The 18,845-nt window shown below is 35.3% G+C and overlaps 1 protein-coding gene across 6 annotated transcripts in view; it reads left to right on the forward strand.

Annotated features, from left to right (window-relative positions):
* Window positions 1–18,845, forward strand: part of TTC39B (tetratricopeptide repeat domain 39B) — a 138,591-nt gene that overhangs the window by 96,319 nt on the left and 23,427 nt on the right. For all 6 annotated transcript variants that reach the window (XR_014247355.1, XM_082401647.1, XM_082401648.1 and 3 more), the window contains 7 exons: window positions 11,583–11,688; window positions 13,065–13,130; window positions 14,676–14,784; window positions 15,371–15,438; window positions 15,524–15,583; window positions 17,035–17,196; window positions 18,366–18,457. Coding sequence is in view for 5 of the 6 variants with exons in the window: in XM_082401647.1 (XP_082257773.1) it covers window positions 11,583–11,688; window positions 13,065–13,130; window positions 14,676–14,784; window positions 15,371–15,438; window positions 15,524–15,583; window positions 17,035–17,196; window positions 18,366–18,457 (663 nt within the window). In the remaining variant the exon portion in view is untranslated. The remainder of the gene's footprint in view (window positions 1–11,582; window positions 11,689–13,064; window positions 13,131–14,675; window positions 14,785–15,370; window positions 15,439–15,523; window positions 15,584–17,034; window positions 17,197–18,365; window positions 18,458–18,845) is intronic.

Genomic DNA, 18,845 nt, shown 5'->3' on the forward strand with positions numbered 1-18,845 from the left:
GATGGACATTTAGGTTGCTTCCATGTCCTGGCTATTGTAAATAGAGCTGCAATGAACATTTTGGTACATGACTCTTTTTGAACTATGGTTTTCTCAGGGTATATGCCCAGTAGTGGGATTGCTGGGTTGTATGGTAGTTCTATTTGTAGTTTTTTAAGGAACCTCCATACTGTTTTCCATAGTGGCTGTATCAATTTACATTCCCACCAACAGTGCAAGAGTGTTCCCTTTCCTCCACACCCTCTCCACCATTTATTGTTTCTAGATTTTTTGATGATGGCCATTCTGACTGGTGTGAGATGATATCTCATTGTAGTTTTGATTTGCATTTCTCTAATGATTAATGATGTTGAGCATTCTTTCATGTGTCTGTTGGCAATCTGTATATCTTCTTTGGAGAAATGTCTATTTAGGTCTTCTGCCCATTTTTGGGTTGGGTTGTTCGTAGCCTTCTTAACTTATCATAGTCAACTTAGAGTTAATATTGTACCATTGCACAAATATAAGAACTTTGCAAAAGTATAGTTTCATTTACCACCTGTTATCTTTTATACTATTCTTACAATAGTACACGTGTGTATATTATACACCCCACAGAGTGGTACCCACCTTTTGCTTTAAACAATTTTATGTCATGGTCTTCACTATTAACCCATATATTTACCATTTTTGGTGTTCTTCATTCATTCCTGTCTAATTTCAGACTGAAGCATTTCTTTTAAGATTTCTTACAGTGTGTGTCTACTTTCAGCAATTCTCACTGTTTCATTTACCTGAAAACATCTTTATTTCTGAAGGCTGTTTTTGCTCAGTATAGTATTCTCGAGTTACAAGGTTTTCTTTTTCTTTTCTTCTTTTACCCCTTTAAAACTGTCAATCCATTGTATTATAACCTCTATTGTTTCTGATCATAAGTCAGCTGTTATTTTAATTATTGTTCCCTTGTCTGTAATTTCTTCTGGCTGCTTTGAAGACTTGTATTTTTGATTCTTAGCAGATTGACTGATGTGCTTAAGTATGGCTTTGAGAAATGTGTAGCTATTATTTCTTCAAGTATTTTTTTCTGCTCCATTCTCACTTTTCTCCTTCTGAGACCCCAATTACATGTTAGTCACCTGATTTTGTTCAATAGGTCACTGATCTGCTGTTCATTTAAAAAAATTATTTTCTTCAGATTAGACATTATCTCAACATCTGGGCTGTCTTGGGGTCAGTTTCTATTGCCTCCTTTTTCTCTTGAGTGTATGTCATGTTTTTCTGTTCTCAAGTCAATAATTTTTTGATTGTACATTAGATAGTGATACATTGTAGAGACTCTAGGTTCTGTTATCTTTCTCAGAATAGTGCTGATTCTTGCTCTGGGAAGCATTTGACTTGACTAGACTTAGAGCCCATACTCTTACTCTTTGGTAGTGGGCAGCATCTGAAATCTTGGTTACATTACTTCTTCTGTCTTGTCTCTGCTTTTCTTTGGAGCTTCCCCAGTGCTCACATAGTTCATGAATCAGCCAAGAATTTGAGTGGAGTTCTAACACTGATTTTGGTGTTTCCCTCCTATGTGGTTCTCTCCTATCTGAAAATTCCCCCATTACCTTACAGGTACTCTGGCAGATTTGAACTCTGTGCTCCTTTTGAAGCCAATAACTGTGGCTTTCTGTGTAAGTTCTAGGCACCCTGCACCAAGTGTACTGGGGACTACTTCCAGGTGACTAGCCATATAAACTTAAGGTCCCTTCAAGAGTTGTTCTCATTTTTCAAATTTCAACCCTTCTTCAGTTTCCCATTACTTTTTTTTTCAGTTTTCAGTGCCTGCCAATATATTTTAAATATGTATTTTGCATTTTGTCCAGAGTTTATAATTGTTATCCGTGGGAGGGTTAATTTAATATAAGCCACCCTGCCATTACTAGAAACAGAACGAAGATTTAGTATTTTAAGAGATGCTTTTACCCAAAATGATTTCATAAAATTATATTCCATTCAAAATCCTGGAAGGGAGTGGATTTTGGGAACCTGATATATTGTTTTTACTTTTCCTCTTGAAATATTTTTTAGAAGATATAAAAGAATGGTAAAGAGTTGATTGCTTTTTCAGTCATCAAAACTTAAAAACCAAAGGAATTAAAATAGTCTTGTAATGGCACAAAAATATATATCAGTGGAATGGAACATAGGGCTTGGAAACTCGTGTGTGTGTGCGTGCGTGCGTGCACATTGTGCATGCACTTCTGTGTACACACACATACATTTACCAGGGAATTCAAAGCATACTAAAAACCTATATATACATAAATCTCTTCAAAATCAGTGGGAAAATATGGGTACTTTAATAAATGGTTTTGGGAAAATTGGCTCTTCGTTTTGGAAAAAAGACTGTCTAAAAGATACATTCCAGAGAGAAACAGTCAGCTCTACCCACCACCAGTCCCTCCCATCAGGCAACTTGCACAAGCCTCTTAGATAGCCTCATCCACCAGAGGGCAGACAGCAGAAGCAAGAAGAACTACTATCCTGCAGCCTGTGGAACAAAAACTACATTCACAGAAAGATAGACAAGATGAAAAGGCAGAGGGCTATGCACCAGATGAAGGAACAAGATAAAACCCCAGAAAAACAACTAAATGAAGTGGAGATAGGCAACCTTCCAGAAAAAGAATTCAGAATAATGATAGTGAAGATGACCTCGGAAAAAGATGGAGTCAAAGATCGAGAAGATGCAAGAAATGTTTAACAAAGACCTAGAAGAATTAAAGAACAAACAAACAGAGATGAACAATACAATAACTGAAATGAAAACTACACTAGAAGGAATCAATTGCAGAATAACTGAGGCAGAAGAACGGATAAGTGACCTGGAAGACAGAATGGTGGAATTCACTGCTGTGGAACAGAATAAAGAAAAAAGAATGAAAAGAAATGAAGACAGCCTAAGAGACCTCTGGGACAACATTAAATGCAACAACATTTGCATTATAGGAGTCCCAGAGGGACAAGAGAGAGAGAAAGGACCAGAGAAAATATTTGAAGAGATTATAGTCAAAAACTTCCCTAATGTGGAAAAGGAAATAGCCACCCAAGTCCAGGAAGCACACAGAGGCCCATACAGGATAAACCCAAGGAGAAACACGCCGAGACACAGAGTAATCAAATTGGCAGAAATTTAAGACAGAGAAAAATTATTGAAAGCAGCAAGGGAAAAATGACAAATAACATACAAGGGAACTCCCATAAGGTTAACAGCTGATTTCTCAGCAGAAACTCTACAAGCCAGAAGGGAGTGGCATGGTATACTTAAAGTGATGAAAGGGAAGAACCTACAACCAAGATTCCTCTACCTGGCAAGGATCTCATTCAGATTCGATGGAGAAATCAAAAGCTTTACAGACAAGCAAAAGCTAAGAGAATTCAGCACCGCCAAACCAGCTCTACGACAAATGCTAAACGAACTTCTCTAAGTGGGAAACACAAGAGAAGAGAAGGACCTACAGAAACAAACCCAAAACAATTAAGAAAATGGTCATAGGAACATACATATCGATAATTACTTTAAACGTGAATAGATTAAATGCTCCAACCAAAACACATGGGCTTGCTCAATAGATACAAAAACAAGACCCATATATATGCTGTCTACAAGAGACCCACTTCAGACCTAGGGACACATACAGACTGAAAGTGAGGGGATGGAAAAAGATATTCCATGAAAATGGAAATCAAAAGAAAGCTGGAGTAGCAATATGCATATCAGATAAAATAGACTTTAAAATAAAAACTGTTACAAGAGACAAGGAAGGACACTACATAATGATCAAGGGATCAATCCAAGAAGAAGATATAACAATTATAAATATATATGCACCCAACATAGGAGCACCTCAATACATAAGGCAATTGCTAACAGCTCTAAAAGAGGAAATTGACAGTAACACAATAATAGTGGGGGACTTTAACACCTCACTTACACCAATAGACAGATCATCAAAACAGGAAATTAATAAGGAAACACAAGCTTTAAATGACACAATACACCAGATAGATTTAATTGATATTTATAGGACATTCCATCCAAAAACAGCAGATCACACTTTCTTCTCAAGTGCGCAAGGAACATTCTCCAGCATAGATCACATCTTGGGTCACAAATCAAGCCTCAGTAAATTTAAGAAAACTGAAATCATATCAAGCATCTTTTCACAACACTATGAGATTAGAAATGAATTACAGGGGAAAAAAAGAAAAAAACACAAACACATGGAGGCTAAACAATACGTTACTAAACAACCAAGAGATCACTGAAGAAATCAAAGAGGAAATCAGAAAATACCTAGAGAAAAATGACAATGAAAACACGACAATACAAAACCTATGGGATGCAGCAAAAGCAGTTCTAAGTGGGAAGTTTATAGCTATACAGGCCTACCTCAAGAAACAAGAAAAATCTCAAATAAACAATCTAACCTTACACCTAAAGGAAGTAGAGAAAGAAGAACAAAAAAACCCCAAAGTTAGAAGAAGGAAAGAAATCATAAAGATCAGAGCAGAAATAAATGAAATAGAAACAAAGAAAACAATAGCAAAGATCAATAAAACTGAAAGCTGGTTCTTTGAGAAGATAAACAAAATTGATAAACCATTAGCCAGACTCATCAAGAAAAAGACGGAGAGGACTCAAATCAATAAAATTAGAAATGAAAAAGGAGAAGTTACAACAGACACCACAGAAATCCAAAGCATCCTAAGAGACTACTACAAGCAACTCTATGCCAATAAAATGGACAACCCAGAAGAAACTGACAAATTTTTAGAAAGGTATAACCTTCCAAGACTGAACCAGGAAGAAATAGAAAATATGAACAGACCAATCACAATTAATGAAATTGAAACTGTGATTAAAAATCTTCCAACAAACAAAGTCCAGGACCAGATGGCTTCACAGGTGAATTCTATCAAACATTTAGAGAGGAGCTAACACCCATCCTTCTCAAACTTCCAAAAAATTGCAGAGGAAGGAACACTCCCAAACTCATTCTATGAGGCCACCATCACCCTGATACCAAAACCAACCAAAGATACTACAAAAAAAGAAAATTACAGACCAATATTACTGATGAATATAGATGCAAAAATCCTCAACAGAATACTAGCAAACAGAATCCAACAACACATTAAAAGGATCATACACCATGATCAAGTGGGATTTATCCCAGGGATGCAAGGATTCTTCAATATACACAAATCAATCAATGTGATACACCATATTAACAAATTAAAGAATAAAAACCATATGATCATCTCAATAGATGCAGAAAAAGCTTTTGACAAAATTCAACACCGATTTATGATAAAAACTCTCCAGAAAGTGGGCATAGAGGGAACCTACCTCAACATAATAAAGGCCATATACGACAAACCCACAGCAAACATCATTCTCAATGTGAAAAACTGAAAGCATTTCCTCTAAGATCAGGAACAAGACAAGGATGTCCACTCTCACCACCATTATTCAACGTAGTTTTGAAGTCCTAGCCACGGCAATCAGAGAAGAAAAAGAAATAAAAGGAATCCAAATTGGAAAAGAAGAAGTAAAACTGTCACTGTTTGCAGATGACATGATACTATACATAGAGAATCCTAAAGATGCCACCAGAAAACTACTAGAGCTAGTCAATGAATTTGGTAAAGTCGCAGGATGCAAAATTAATGCACAGAAATCTCTTTCATTCCTATGCACTAATGATGAAAAATCTGAAAGAGAAATTAAGGAAACACTCCCATTTACTACTGCAACAAAAAGAATAAAATACCTAGGAATAAACCTACCTAGGGAGACAAAAGACTTGTATGCAGAAAACTATAAGACACTGATGAAAGAAATTAAAGATGATACCAGCAGATGGAGGGAAATATCATGTTCTTGGATTGGAAGAATCAATATTGTGAAAATGACTATACTACCCAAAGCAATCTACAGATTCAATGCAATCCCTATCAAATTACCAATGGCATTTTTTGTAGAACTAGAACAAAAAATCTTAAAATTTGTATGGAGACACAAAAGACCCCGAATAGCCAAAGCAGTCTTGAGGGAAAAAAACGGAGCTGGAGGAATCAGACTCCCTGACTTCAGACTATACTACAAAGCTATAGTAATCAAGACAATATGGTACTGGCACAAAACCAATAACATAGATCAATGGAACAGGATAGAAAGCCCAGAGATAAACCCATGCACCTATGGTCAACTAATCTATGACAAAGGAGGCGAGGATATACAATGGAGAAAAGACAGTCTCTTCAATAAGTGGTGCTGGGAAAAATGGACAGGTACATGTAAAAGAATGAAATTAGAACACTCCCTAACACCATACACAAAAATAAACTCAAAATGGATTAAAGACCTAAATGTAAGGCCAGACACTATAAAACTCTTAGAGGAAAACATGGGAGGAACACTCTTTGTCATAAATCACAGCAAGATCCTTTTTGACCCACCTCCTAGAGAAATGGAAATAAAAACAAAAATAAACAAATGGGACCTAATGAAACTTCAAAGCTTTTGTACAGCAAAGGAAACCATAAACAAGACGAAAAGACAACCCTCAGAACGGGAGAAAATATTTGCAAATGAATCAATGGACAAAGGATTAATCTCCAAAATATATAAACAGCTCATGCAGCTCAATATTAAAAAAACAAACAACCCAATCCAAAAATGGGCAGAAGACCTAAATAGACATTTCTCCAAAGAAGACATACAGATGGCCAAGAAGCACATGAAAAGCTGCTCAACATCACTAATTATTAGAGAAATGCAAATCAAAACTACAGTGAGGTATCACCTCACACCAGTTAGAATGGGCATCGTCAGAAAATCTACAAACAACAAATGCTGGAGAGGGTGTGGAGAAAAGGGGACACTCTTGCACTGTTGGTGGGAATGTAAATTGATACAGCCACTATGGAGAACAGTCTGGAGGTTCCTTAAAAAACTAAAAATAGAATTAGCATATGATCCAGCAATCCCACTACTGGGCATATACCCAGAGAAAACCATAATTCAAAAAGACACATGCAAAAAAAAAAAAAAGAAAAAGACACATGCACCCCAATGTTCACTGCAGCACTATTTACAATAGCCAGGTCATGGAAGCAACCTAAATGCCTATCGACAGATGTCTGGGTAAAGAAGATGTGGTACATATGTACAATGGAATATTACTCAGCCATAAAAAGGAACGAAATTGGGTCATTTGTTGAGACGTGGATGGATCTAGAGACTGTCATACAGAGTGAAGTAAGTCCGAAAGAGAAAAACAAATATCATATATTAATGCATATACGTGGAACCTAGACAAATGGTACAGTTGAACCAGTTTGCAGGGCAGAAATTGAGACACAGATGTAGAGAACACACATATGGACACCAATGGGGTAAAGCGGCAGGGGGTTGGGGGTGGTGGTGTGATGAACTGGGCGATTGGGATTGACATGTGTACACTGATGTGTATAAAATTGATGACTAATAAGAACCTGCTGTATAAAAAAATAAATAAAATAAAATTCAAAAATTTTAAAAAAAGATACATTCCATATAGATTTAATATTAAAATATTTTTAGAAAAGTACAAGCACAAACATAGGAAAGTCTTTTTATAGTCCTAAAGTACAAAGGCCTTTAAACTTTTGATTTATTTAAAAATTTTTCACTTTGAAATGATTCCAGAATTTTTACAAAGAATTTTCTTATATTCTTCCAATATACAAATGTTAACGTCTTATAGAACCACAATATAATTATTAAAACCAGGAAATGAACATTGATATAATATTATTAACTACTTCATTGACTTTACTCAAATTTTTCTATTTGTCCCACCAGTGTCCTTATTCTGGTCCAGGATTCACTCCAGGATCCTGGATGTCATATTTAGTTGTTACGTCTCCTTAGTCAGTTTTAATCTGGAAGAGTCCCTCAGTCTTTCTTTGTCTTTCAGGACCTTGACATTTTTGAAGGATACTGGGCTGGTATTTTTTAGACCATTGCTCAAGGTGGACTTATCTAATGTTGCTTAATGATTAAATTCAGATTTTGCATCTATGGCAAGAATACTATAGAAGTGATGTGGTGTCCTTCTCAGTGTGTCATATCTGTAGATATATGATGTCAATTTCAGAAGCCTTTTAAGGTGTGACATAGAATCAGAAACCATAGAAGACTGACTTGACCAAATAAACATTTAAATTTTCATCGTGGCAAAAATATCCCGTAATAAAAAATACAAATAGAAATGTGATATAAATGACTCAGGGCAAATGACAGTGTGAGAAACTCATAGGTTGGTGGGGGTCTAAACTGATAGAGTTTTTATGAAGGATGTTCTGGCAGTATATACCAAAATTAAGAATATGCATCACCTTCGATCTCCGAAGTTCTTTTTCTAAGAATTTATCCTATGCATAGTTAGGATGGTATAAATATAGTTATAGTACTTGATATAGGAAAGTACTTGATGAAGGTAAAAGAACACTCTTAGCAGCATTGTTTGTAATATGGAATATTTTGAAACAACTTGAAGATTTAAGAATAGGAATTTGGTTAAATAAATGATTCCATAGAATGGAATAATATGCACTTGTTAAAGAATAAGGTAGTTTTCATGCATTTTCATGGAAAATTGTCAATATAATCTATTGAAGAGTATATACTATGTGATCCCATTTGTGTTTTCTAAAGATTGCATTCTTAGTAAAGCATAAAAACAACTAGAAAATTATGTACCAGGCTGTTAACAGTGACCGTCTCTCTGTGGGATGATTGTGTAGGGACACTTAGGCTTTCTCCATATTATTTGAGCATTTTGTGATAATCATCTATTATCACCAAATAGAACATTTACACAGAAAATAACTCTGAACATAATATGCATATCCTGCCATCCTGTTGATATTTTGACATTTGAATTTTTATGCATGTATATAAGCATATATAATTATCTTTTTATACAGTGAAATTATATGCTTTGTATCATTTTGAAATTTCCTTTTTCACTTCATGTCAGAAAATTTTAGGTCATTAAGTATTTTTAATTCATCATGGCTTTTAATGGCTCCATAGTATTCCACTATGTGGATGTACTACATGTGTATGTATAAATTTATGCATGCATGCAACTGTCTTCGTAACCAATTTCCGGTTGTTGCCTATTTAGTTTGTTTATAAATTTTTATTATAGGTAGTAATACAGTATCTTTCCTTATAGGTCAAGTTTTGTGTATATACATGCTATTTCCTTAGAATAAAATTAGATTTGTTGGTTCAAAGATATGCATGTGTGCAAGATTTCTGATATATATTGCAAAATTATTCTGAAGAATAATTGGATTGGCAAACTTTTTCTTAAAATACCAGACAGTAAGTGTTTAGGCTTGTGGGACGTAAGATCTCTGTCCCAACTACTCAACTCTATGACCGCAGGGTGTAAGCAGCCATAGACTATAAGTAAGTGGGTGTGACCGTGTTCCAATAGGTTGCCAACCTCTTTACTATAACTATTTTATCAGAAGTAAATGAATGTGTCTATTTGTTCTTACCTTTGCCAGCACTGGTTTTCCATTTAAAAAATTAAAATAATGGTCACAAAATATCACAAAAGTGGCATATATATTTTGGAAAATAGGAAAACGTGGATGAGCAAATATTAAAATACACACACACCCCATATACTTATCACCCAGTAATAATGGCTGTTAACACCTTAGTATATATTCTTTCAGAATATTTTCTACATGTATCTAAAGATATATATATTTTTTAAACCAAATTGAGATCACACTGTATGTACTATTTTTTAACCTGCTTTTTTCATTTAATGATCTTTACTTTTTCGTGTCAACAAGTCTTCATTTCATGTAATACTCAATCCATCTTCAAATTTTGCCTGTTGGCCCCAAATCTCTTTTACTGCTGGAATGTCAGCACCAGGATCCAACCCAAGACTGTCTTGAGCATCCAGTGTTTATGTTCATTAAATACATCTTATTCTGGAAGAGTCTCTATATTCATGAGAGTTGTTGAAAAGCCCAACCCATTTGTCCTGCAGGATATGCACAAATTTGTTTGGTGGCTTCCTTGAGTTTTCATTTAGCTTGTTCCTTGTCACAGTCAGCTCAGGCTGCCATAACAAAATATCATACACTGGATGGCATAAGCAACAGAAATTTACTTCTTCACAGTTCTGGAGGATGAAAGTCCAAGATCTGGGTACCAGCATGATCAGGTTCTGGTGAGGACTCTCTTCTTGGCTTGCAGACAGCCACCTTCTCACTGTGTCCTCACATGGCAATGAGAGACCTTCCTCTTATAAGGCCATCAATCTTATCAGAGGAGGACCCCACCCTTATGACCTCATTTATCCTTAATTACTTCCTAAAATCTCTGTCTTCAAATACAGTCACACTGGGTGGGGGGATTAGAGCTTCAACATATGAATTTGGGGGAAATATAGTTCAGTCCATAGCATTCCTGTTGCCCCTTATATTTCCTGTAAACTGGAAATTAGATTCGGGTTAGATGCATTTGGCTAGAATACATCATAAGTGAAGTTGCATGATTTATAATTGCATCACACCAGGTGATACATAATATCTGGCTATTTCTTATTACCTTTAAAAAATATATCTGTCAGTTTGATTTCTGGTTATTGCCAATTTCTGGTTATTGCCAATTTTTACACCTTTGTCATTGTTTTCATCTGCATTTCTCTGATTAAGTATTTGCCTTTTGAAGATGTGAAGGGAAAGGGAAAAATGCATAGAAAAGTAATTAAAGTGAGAAATCAGAAAGATTGGCTTGGATGGAAGAGGGAAAAATAAGAGGACAGTTGCAGGCAATTGTGATCGAGTTTGCTTTCCTCTTTCAATCTTTCCTAGTTGTGAGTTTTATTTTGGTCTATTTGAAACCATGATGATCATGCTGAAATTCAAGTCTTTTTGTCAGTAGCACCTCAGTTACTCAGTGGAAGGTAGGTTGCTGAAGTGTGCACAACAGCTGAGAGACTGAGCATTCCTAGGAAGTCTCCTCTAACACATTGCTGGGAAACTGAGATCACAGTCCTGCGGTCCTATGGCTCCTGAGTCTTGCTTGCTGATATTGAACCCTCTTTTGCTTTAAGCCCAGAAAGATTGGTCCTGATAAACAGTGTAGAAATGAGTGTGTCATTTTTCCTTAATTATGATTACCCAGGAGAGGGGTGGGATAGGGAGGGTGGGAGGGAGGCTCAAGAGGGAGGGGATATGGGGATATATGTATGCATATGGCTGACTCACTTTGTTGTACAACAGAAAGTAGCACAGCATTGTGAAGCAATTACACTCCAATAAAGATGTATTAAAAAATAAAATAAAATATCGGCAAACTAAAAAAAGAAAAAAAGAGTAAACTCAGCACAGCATCATCCACTTAAAAATTCTCTAGTATTTTGGCTAATGACATTTATCTTATGGTATGTAAATGCAAAATTTGACTTAAAATTAGTTTTCAGTGTCATAGTAAACTTACGGTATAACTGTTTTCTTCAATCCAGAGAATGTCTTTCTATCCTGCATGTAATTCAGAAGAACAAAGTTGAGCAGCAATTCTTCTATGAGTTTGAAGGTGGCGTCAAGCTTGGAATAGGGGCCTTTAATTTGGTAAGTGATCAGAAAGCAACCAGAATCTTTTGTAAAAGAACCTTAGGTTTTCAGTGCCTCTGCTACTGCATTTGAACCTCACCCTGAACAACTACCTGGGTTTGGTTGGCAAGTGGCTACAGTGGGATCAGTTTTCTTGTGCTGTGAACCAGTGGGGGCTTTGGCCAGAATGTGCTGTAAAGTTCTGCACATGCTCAGAATAGTTTTTGATTGTATAATAAGGGAAGCATGCAGCTCTCTGAATGGACTAGTAACATTTTTTTGGTAATAAGGAGCTTGAAATTCAGTTCTATTTCCACATCAGAAATATTATTGCTATAGCAATGGTGGCTCTGAAATTGAAAATAGGTGAGGGAACAATATAGTTTGAGGGACAATGAAGCTCTGGGGTAGATGAAGGGTTTGAGTAGATATCTGTCCCATTGCTATATTATTTAGATATTTTGGTATTTTATTAAGGTTTGACTGGAATTGGTGAGAAAATTAAGTGGTAAAGGGAATCCCACGCATAAGTGTATACACTACCTTGGCCGCTTTGTTCATGAGCCCATTGGTTGATGATGGAGGTGGCTGAGGAGAGAGGCTGGCTAGTGTCCACAAAATGAATCACCCTATCCACTTGATTATTAAAATATTCCTCTGCTGAGGTCAGCCTTTGGTGAACATTCACATGGGACACAAATATCTTCATATTTTTTGCTCATTCTGAGAGGTCTATCCGTATACCTCTTTCCCAGAGCTCTTTGTCATCAATTTTCCCATCATGTTCTTTCTAAAGCCCTGACCATCCAACCAAACCATTGGCTACCGCCCATGAATCAGTAAATAATTGCATGTATGGCCATTTCTCCTTCCAAGCAAAGTGAAGAACCAGGGCACTGCTCAAAGTTCTGCCTTGGGAGGACTTCCCTTTATCCTACTGTTTAGGGATGTCCCAGAGAGGGGCTGTGGTGCTGTAGGTGTCTACTTCTGGGTCATGCCTGCACATATGAAGAATACAACAGACTTTTGCTTTCTGGAAAAGGATGCTAAAAGAAACACTGTTTGGAGGTGGACACTGGGGGTTATCTTCTCGTGACTTTATCAACCCACATGAAAGGAGCAAGTGTTCTTTAGAGCATTCTGAAAAAGCCAGGGTTTTTTTTTGTTTTGTTTTTAATTTTTTAGGTGTATTGTCTTAACTAAATGAAATTAAGTCACAAGTAATGATTATACTAGGTGCAGTATGTGGTGATTGAGACGTGTCTAGTGGTTTAAACTTGGTTCTAATTTTTCATATTACTGAATCATTAAAACTTTAAGTTGTTTAGAGTTTAACATTTATCTACAGTTAGATATACTAACACATAAGTACACTTGTATTTTTTTTCTTACAGATGCTGTCCCTTTTACCAGCACGGATTATCAGACTACTAGAATTTATAGGATTTTCTGGAAATAGGGTACAAAATTAATTTTTTCTTAACTTTGACAAGGAAAATAAAAGTTATTTATTGAATATGAGGGAAATATAACATGTCCTCATAACTAGCAATTTGTTTTCAGAACAATAAAGAGGCATTGGGTCTTGATCATATTTTTTAGGAGTTAGAGATGGTTTTTCTATTGAAAGTTAAAATTTTTCATCTTTGTTATTTAAATTCTGGGATTAAAATTTATGTTTTACTAATATTGCTGCTTGCTGGATCTTTAGTACTCATGTGAGGTTAAAATATGCTTCCCTAACATTTTTGCAACCCCAGAGTTTCCTGCAAAACCAAGAAATTAGGCTAGATTTCCCTGTCTAACCTTTTATGATTCGTATGGATCAAGTATAGTTGCAGTGTTTTGGTTTTCCTTGTTTTTACAAGTTTCACTATAAAACTAAGCAAGGAAATTTGTTTTCCATGAGTTTTGTTTGTTATAGTTCTGTGTGGTTGTTTTTGTAATGTATAACATTTATTAATCATAACACTCAATATGCTATTACCAGAGTTGCCTTATTGCAAAAGTTGTCCCTGTTAGTCCAGAGAGCAGGTTTTGAGAAATGTATGAGAACAAGTACAAGAAGCTGTAATTTTTTTCCCCATTTATTCCACTTTCCAAGTTCTCCATAAGTATTATGTATTTATGGTGATCCCTTCCTGATATGGTCTGTCTATTCAGACTCTGTATTTCATCGTTACCCTTCCCCTCTACTATTCATCTTCCACCTTATTTCTTTAGTAGCTCCAGCTTGCCCCTTGAATAAAGTCCAAACTATAGCATAGATTCAAGGGCCCTAGGATCTGATTCTAGCCAGTGCTTCTAGCCTACTACCCATCCTTTTTGCTTCCCCAGTGTTCCTGCTAAACTGGGCAAATGGTTGTTCTCCAAATAGATCCTGTGCTTTTCTGTGTCCATGCTTCTGCTGGTGTCTGTTTTGGATGTCCTCCCCAACTGACATCCTCCCAAATAATGTCTCTTGAGAGCCTCTCCATCCATTAGGATTGAGATAAATGTCACCTATTCCACAAAGCTTTCCCTTATCTTCTCCCAACAAGGCTCAAGTATTCCTAACTTTCAGAATCATTTCCTTATCTTTCTTATGGCCCTTGCCATATTCCAATAAAATTATGTGTTCATGTACTACCTTCCCTATTTGATGGAAAGACCTTTGAAGACATAGAACTGTATATATTCATACCCACCATAGCGTTTTGTACTTAGATCCTCAATATGTTTTAATAAATTAATATTTATATAAGAGAAATAGAGCATTTTCTATGAAATGAGCTCTACCTTTTTCTCTCCTTAAGATCACATGATATAAGAATTTGGGAGACTGTCTTATGCCAGTTTAAAATGTAAAATTTGTTTCTAGTTAGATATTACTGCTATTCTAAGCTCTTGAAAAATAAACCCCACCTTCATGGAGGGTGGGGATACGTGAGCTAGCATTTTAAAGTCTCTGAATATGATGTTTCAGTCATGCTCTTCTCATTCTAAAATGCCTCTAATTCCCATAGGAGTTGGGCATCCTGCAGTTACGGGAAGGCGCCTTAGGAAGAAGCATGAGGTCTCCACTATGCTGCTTAACTATACTAGCTTTTCATACTTATATCTCCCTGATACTTGGTAAGGACTGGATTATATTTCACATCATTGAAAGTTGATTATCTTTCATCTGTAAAAATGTAAAAAAACATCAAAAGTAAAAATTTAGAAAAATCAGTAAGAGATCGTAGTCTATATTTACCTTTTTTTTGAGTAAAAGTGGAAAATTGGGACATTTCTCGTAGTAACATTTGGCAGAGGGGGTGGAGGGTTTCTTTCATCAAATTCTTTTTAATCTGTTCTCAGCTAAAAAATTCTATAAAGCTTGTTTAAGGTGATCTATTTTTAGCATATTATATTTCTTTTTTTAGCAGAAAATTAAATTTTTGGTTAAAATAAGTTTAATATTGCTATTAAAACCAGAAATTTCAATTAGGAATTAAAGGCAACCACCTCTGCTCCTAAGAATTTGCCCTAGAGCTATCTTAAACTAAAGTCATAGATGAGACTTGTCTTCTTTTATTTCCCAAATATTAAAATGACAAATTAACAGTTTTCATGTTTTCCATGAATAGGTCTTTGCTATATTTTAATGAAATTTGGAGAAATAGTTATAAATGTCGACCACATTTCGTGAAGACTGAGGCTTTTCCTGTTAAATTTCTAGGTACAGGAGAAGTGAATGTTGTGGAAGCAGAGCGTCTCCTTGAACCCTACCTCCAGCAGTTTCCAAATGTACGCTTAGAATTTCAAGTGTCTTTTTCAACCATAATCAATCAACCAGGGTTGACCATTGAACAGTCTGTTTCTCCCTCCGCAGGGCTCCCTCATGTTGTTTTATCATGGCCGGATAGAGCTGCTGAAAGGAAATGTGGAAGAGGTAACTTATTTGAGACGGTCATTTAGGGGGCTGTCTATATGGTGGAGTTGTGTAGTGCACCCATTCCATATGAGCAAGTCCAGCTATATGCGCTAGACAGAAATAAAGGGAAAATATGTAGTTAAAAAGCCAAAAGTTAATTGTGTGGATGCACTCTATGATATGTAGTAGATTACTGAATATACTCTACATTTGCACGTAAAGTACCTGAGGCAGTTCAGGGTAGGATATAGAAATACAGTTGGGTAGTTTAAGGGACTTTCAAAAATCTTTGACTGCTATCCATCTCGGTATTACATATTGACTTTGGAATCTTGCCCCTGCATAAAGGTCACTCCACTGTACTACATGTGTGCTCCCCATCAAAGGAAATTATTCACTAATTCCCTTGAAGAAGAAGAGTGAATAGCCTTTTATATAAATATACTCATGAACAATTTTCTTCTACACAAATGGGGTCAAACATGTATTTTTCCTTGATTTGATTTTTTTCTACTTACAATACATCTTGGATTTCTTTCCAGGTCAGTATTTCTAAATCTTCCTCATTCTTTTTGATGGCTGGGTTTCATTCAATGAGATGGATATACTGTACTTATTAAAGCAGTCCACTATTGATAGGCATTTGGCTACTATACATGATGCTGTTGTAAACATTATTATGTGTATATTTCTGTGCAAAGGTGTATTTATGTGAGATCGATTCTGATAATGAGGATTTCTAGGTCAAAGATGTTTGCATTTTGATAAATTCAGACAAATTGCCCTCCTAACTTAAGGCTAGTCCATTTAAACTCCTGTAAAGGTATGAGAATACTTGTTTTCAGTGCTCTTTGCCAACTCTGGTCATTATTTATCTGTTTTATTTTTGCCAATGTGATGGTTGAAAAATGATAATCTAATTTTTTAATTTATATTTTCCAGTGTAAAAATTTCTTCATATGTATATTTGTCACTCATATATCTTTTTCTCTAATTTCCTATTTATATCTTTAAACAATTTTCCCACTGAGTTGTTTGTCTTTTTTTAAGGATTTAATAAAATTGCTGTATGGTAAGCGTTAATCCTTTGCCCATTTTGCATATAGCGATATCTTCTCCCAGTCTGTCCATTGCCTTTAACTTTGTTTAAGGTATATTTTACCCGCTGGAAGTTCTAAATTTATTGTCAAATCTTTTCTTAAAGGACTTCTGCATTTTACGTCTTACTTAAGAAAGGAACTTTGCTACTCCCACATTATAAAGTTCCATGGCCCTCTCACGAAGTTAAATAAAGAGGCAAAATTTAACTGTATTGTTGCATATAAGGAAAGGAACGTGTTGTCGTATTGAGTGGTTTAATGAGTGATGATTTTGCTCTTTTTGTACAAAGTGTTTTATGTATTTTTCCATTAGGTTATTATCTCCTTGTCTAATATCTGGATGATCAGCTTTATGCAATTGACTTATAGGCACAAGAGATATTTCGAAAATGCATTTCAGTTCAAGAAGAATGGAAACAGTTTCACCATCTCTGTTATTGGGAGCTGATGTGGATTTTTGTATTCCAACAAAACTGGAGGGAGGCGTATTACTATTCAGATCTGCTTTGCAAAGAGAGTAAATGGTCCAAGGTAAAGTACAGTTTCATTAATGTCATCTGTTTGCTAATAAGTGTACAGGATGATTTTCATTTAGGACTATTTGTTCCATAGTATGATATTGACACTGTTTTCTCAACTTAGAGATACATCAAAGGAGGAAGTATGCATTAAGTACCTGCTGTTTATAACCACTGTCCTCAGCACTACGTGCTTTAAAAGCCATCCACATAGTCTTTTTCAACAAAGAGGCTTTATCTGTGAAGATGAACTGTACTTATATATAAAAATTATTAAATATCAAGTCTTGATAATTGTTTGTAGACTTTTTGATGCCCTGATAACAAGGCTTTTCATAATAGTCAAAGTTAATTCTTTATCCATTCATCTGTTGATGCACACTTAGGTTGCTTCCATGTCTTGGCTTTTGTAAATAATGCTGCTATGAACGTTATGATGTACATATCTTTTCGAATTAGTGTTTCCATTTTTCTTTGGATATATACCCAGGAATGGAATTGCTGGATCATATGGTAGTTCTATTTTAATTTTTTGAAGAACCTTCATACTGTTTTCCATAGTGGCTGTACCAATTTACATTCCCACCAACAGTATACTAGGGTTCCCTTTTCTCCACAATCTCATCAACGTTTATTATTTGTTGTCTTTTTGATGATAGCCATTCTAACAGGTGTGGCAAGTTAGGGGAAGGAGATTAAGAGGTACAAACTGCTAGCTATAAAATAAATAAAATACAAGGTTGTAATATACAGAGAATATAGCCAATATTTTATAACAACTTTAAATGGTGTATCATCTATAAAAATATTGAATCACTATGTTGTACACTTGAAACTAATGTAATATTGTAAATCAACTATACTTCAATTAAAGAAAAGAGTTCTAAAAAAATTCTGATCCATTTGTGAAAAGTTGGGAGGAATGAGATAATCTCTCTTTCATTTTGTCCATTTTCTCATCCATGAACGTTACAGTTATATAATAGGAAAATGGCCAAAATTAGGTGAAAAGTTTTGATCTCATTTGGAACAGGTGATATAAGACTTCATTTCCTTTTTTTTTAATATTTGATATCTCTTAAATATTATATCTGGAAGATTTGTAGGTCTTTCCTGATTTGCAAGATAGCAATGTCATGTACCTAGGATACTCTCTGACTGGCTGCTTTTCTTTTCCTCAAGGCAACATATGTGTTCTTAAAAGCTGCAATTTTGAGTATGCTTCCAGAGGAAGATGTAGTAGCAACTAAAGAAGATGTGGTAGCTTTATTTAGGTAAGCAAGACACTATTTCTATAACAAAGATCCTGAATGAATAGAGGAACACACAAATACTTTCTTTTTCCCTTAGTGGTCTTCATGCTTCACCTTCATATTTCTTTAATTTATCTGATTTGATACAGAAACTCTTAAAAAAATATATTTAAGGGTCAAAATGTCATCCTTTTAGCAAGACTTTGCAGATATGCCAGTGTAATTGGGAATCTTGAGAACACATGGTTTTTTGTTTTGTTATTGGGGCTTTGCTACTGCATTTTGAACACAGTTCCCTAAAATGGTATTTTTAGCTAAAGATGTTTACTGTTATAAATCAAAGGTATTTTGTGATCAGAAAAACTTAAGAATATAACACAATATAACATACCCTTAGTTTTCATTAGTG

Source organism: Balaenoptera borealis (genome assembly GCF_965194805.1).
Source record: "Balaenoptera borealis genome assembly, chromosome: 8".
NCBI classification, from domain to species: Eukaryota; Metazoa; Chordata; class Mammalia; order Artiodactyla; family Balaenopteridae; genus Balaenoptera; species Balaenoptera borealis.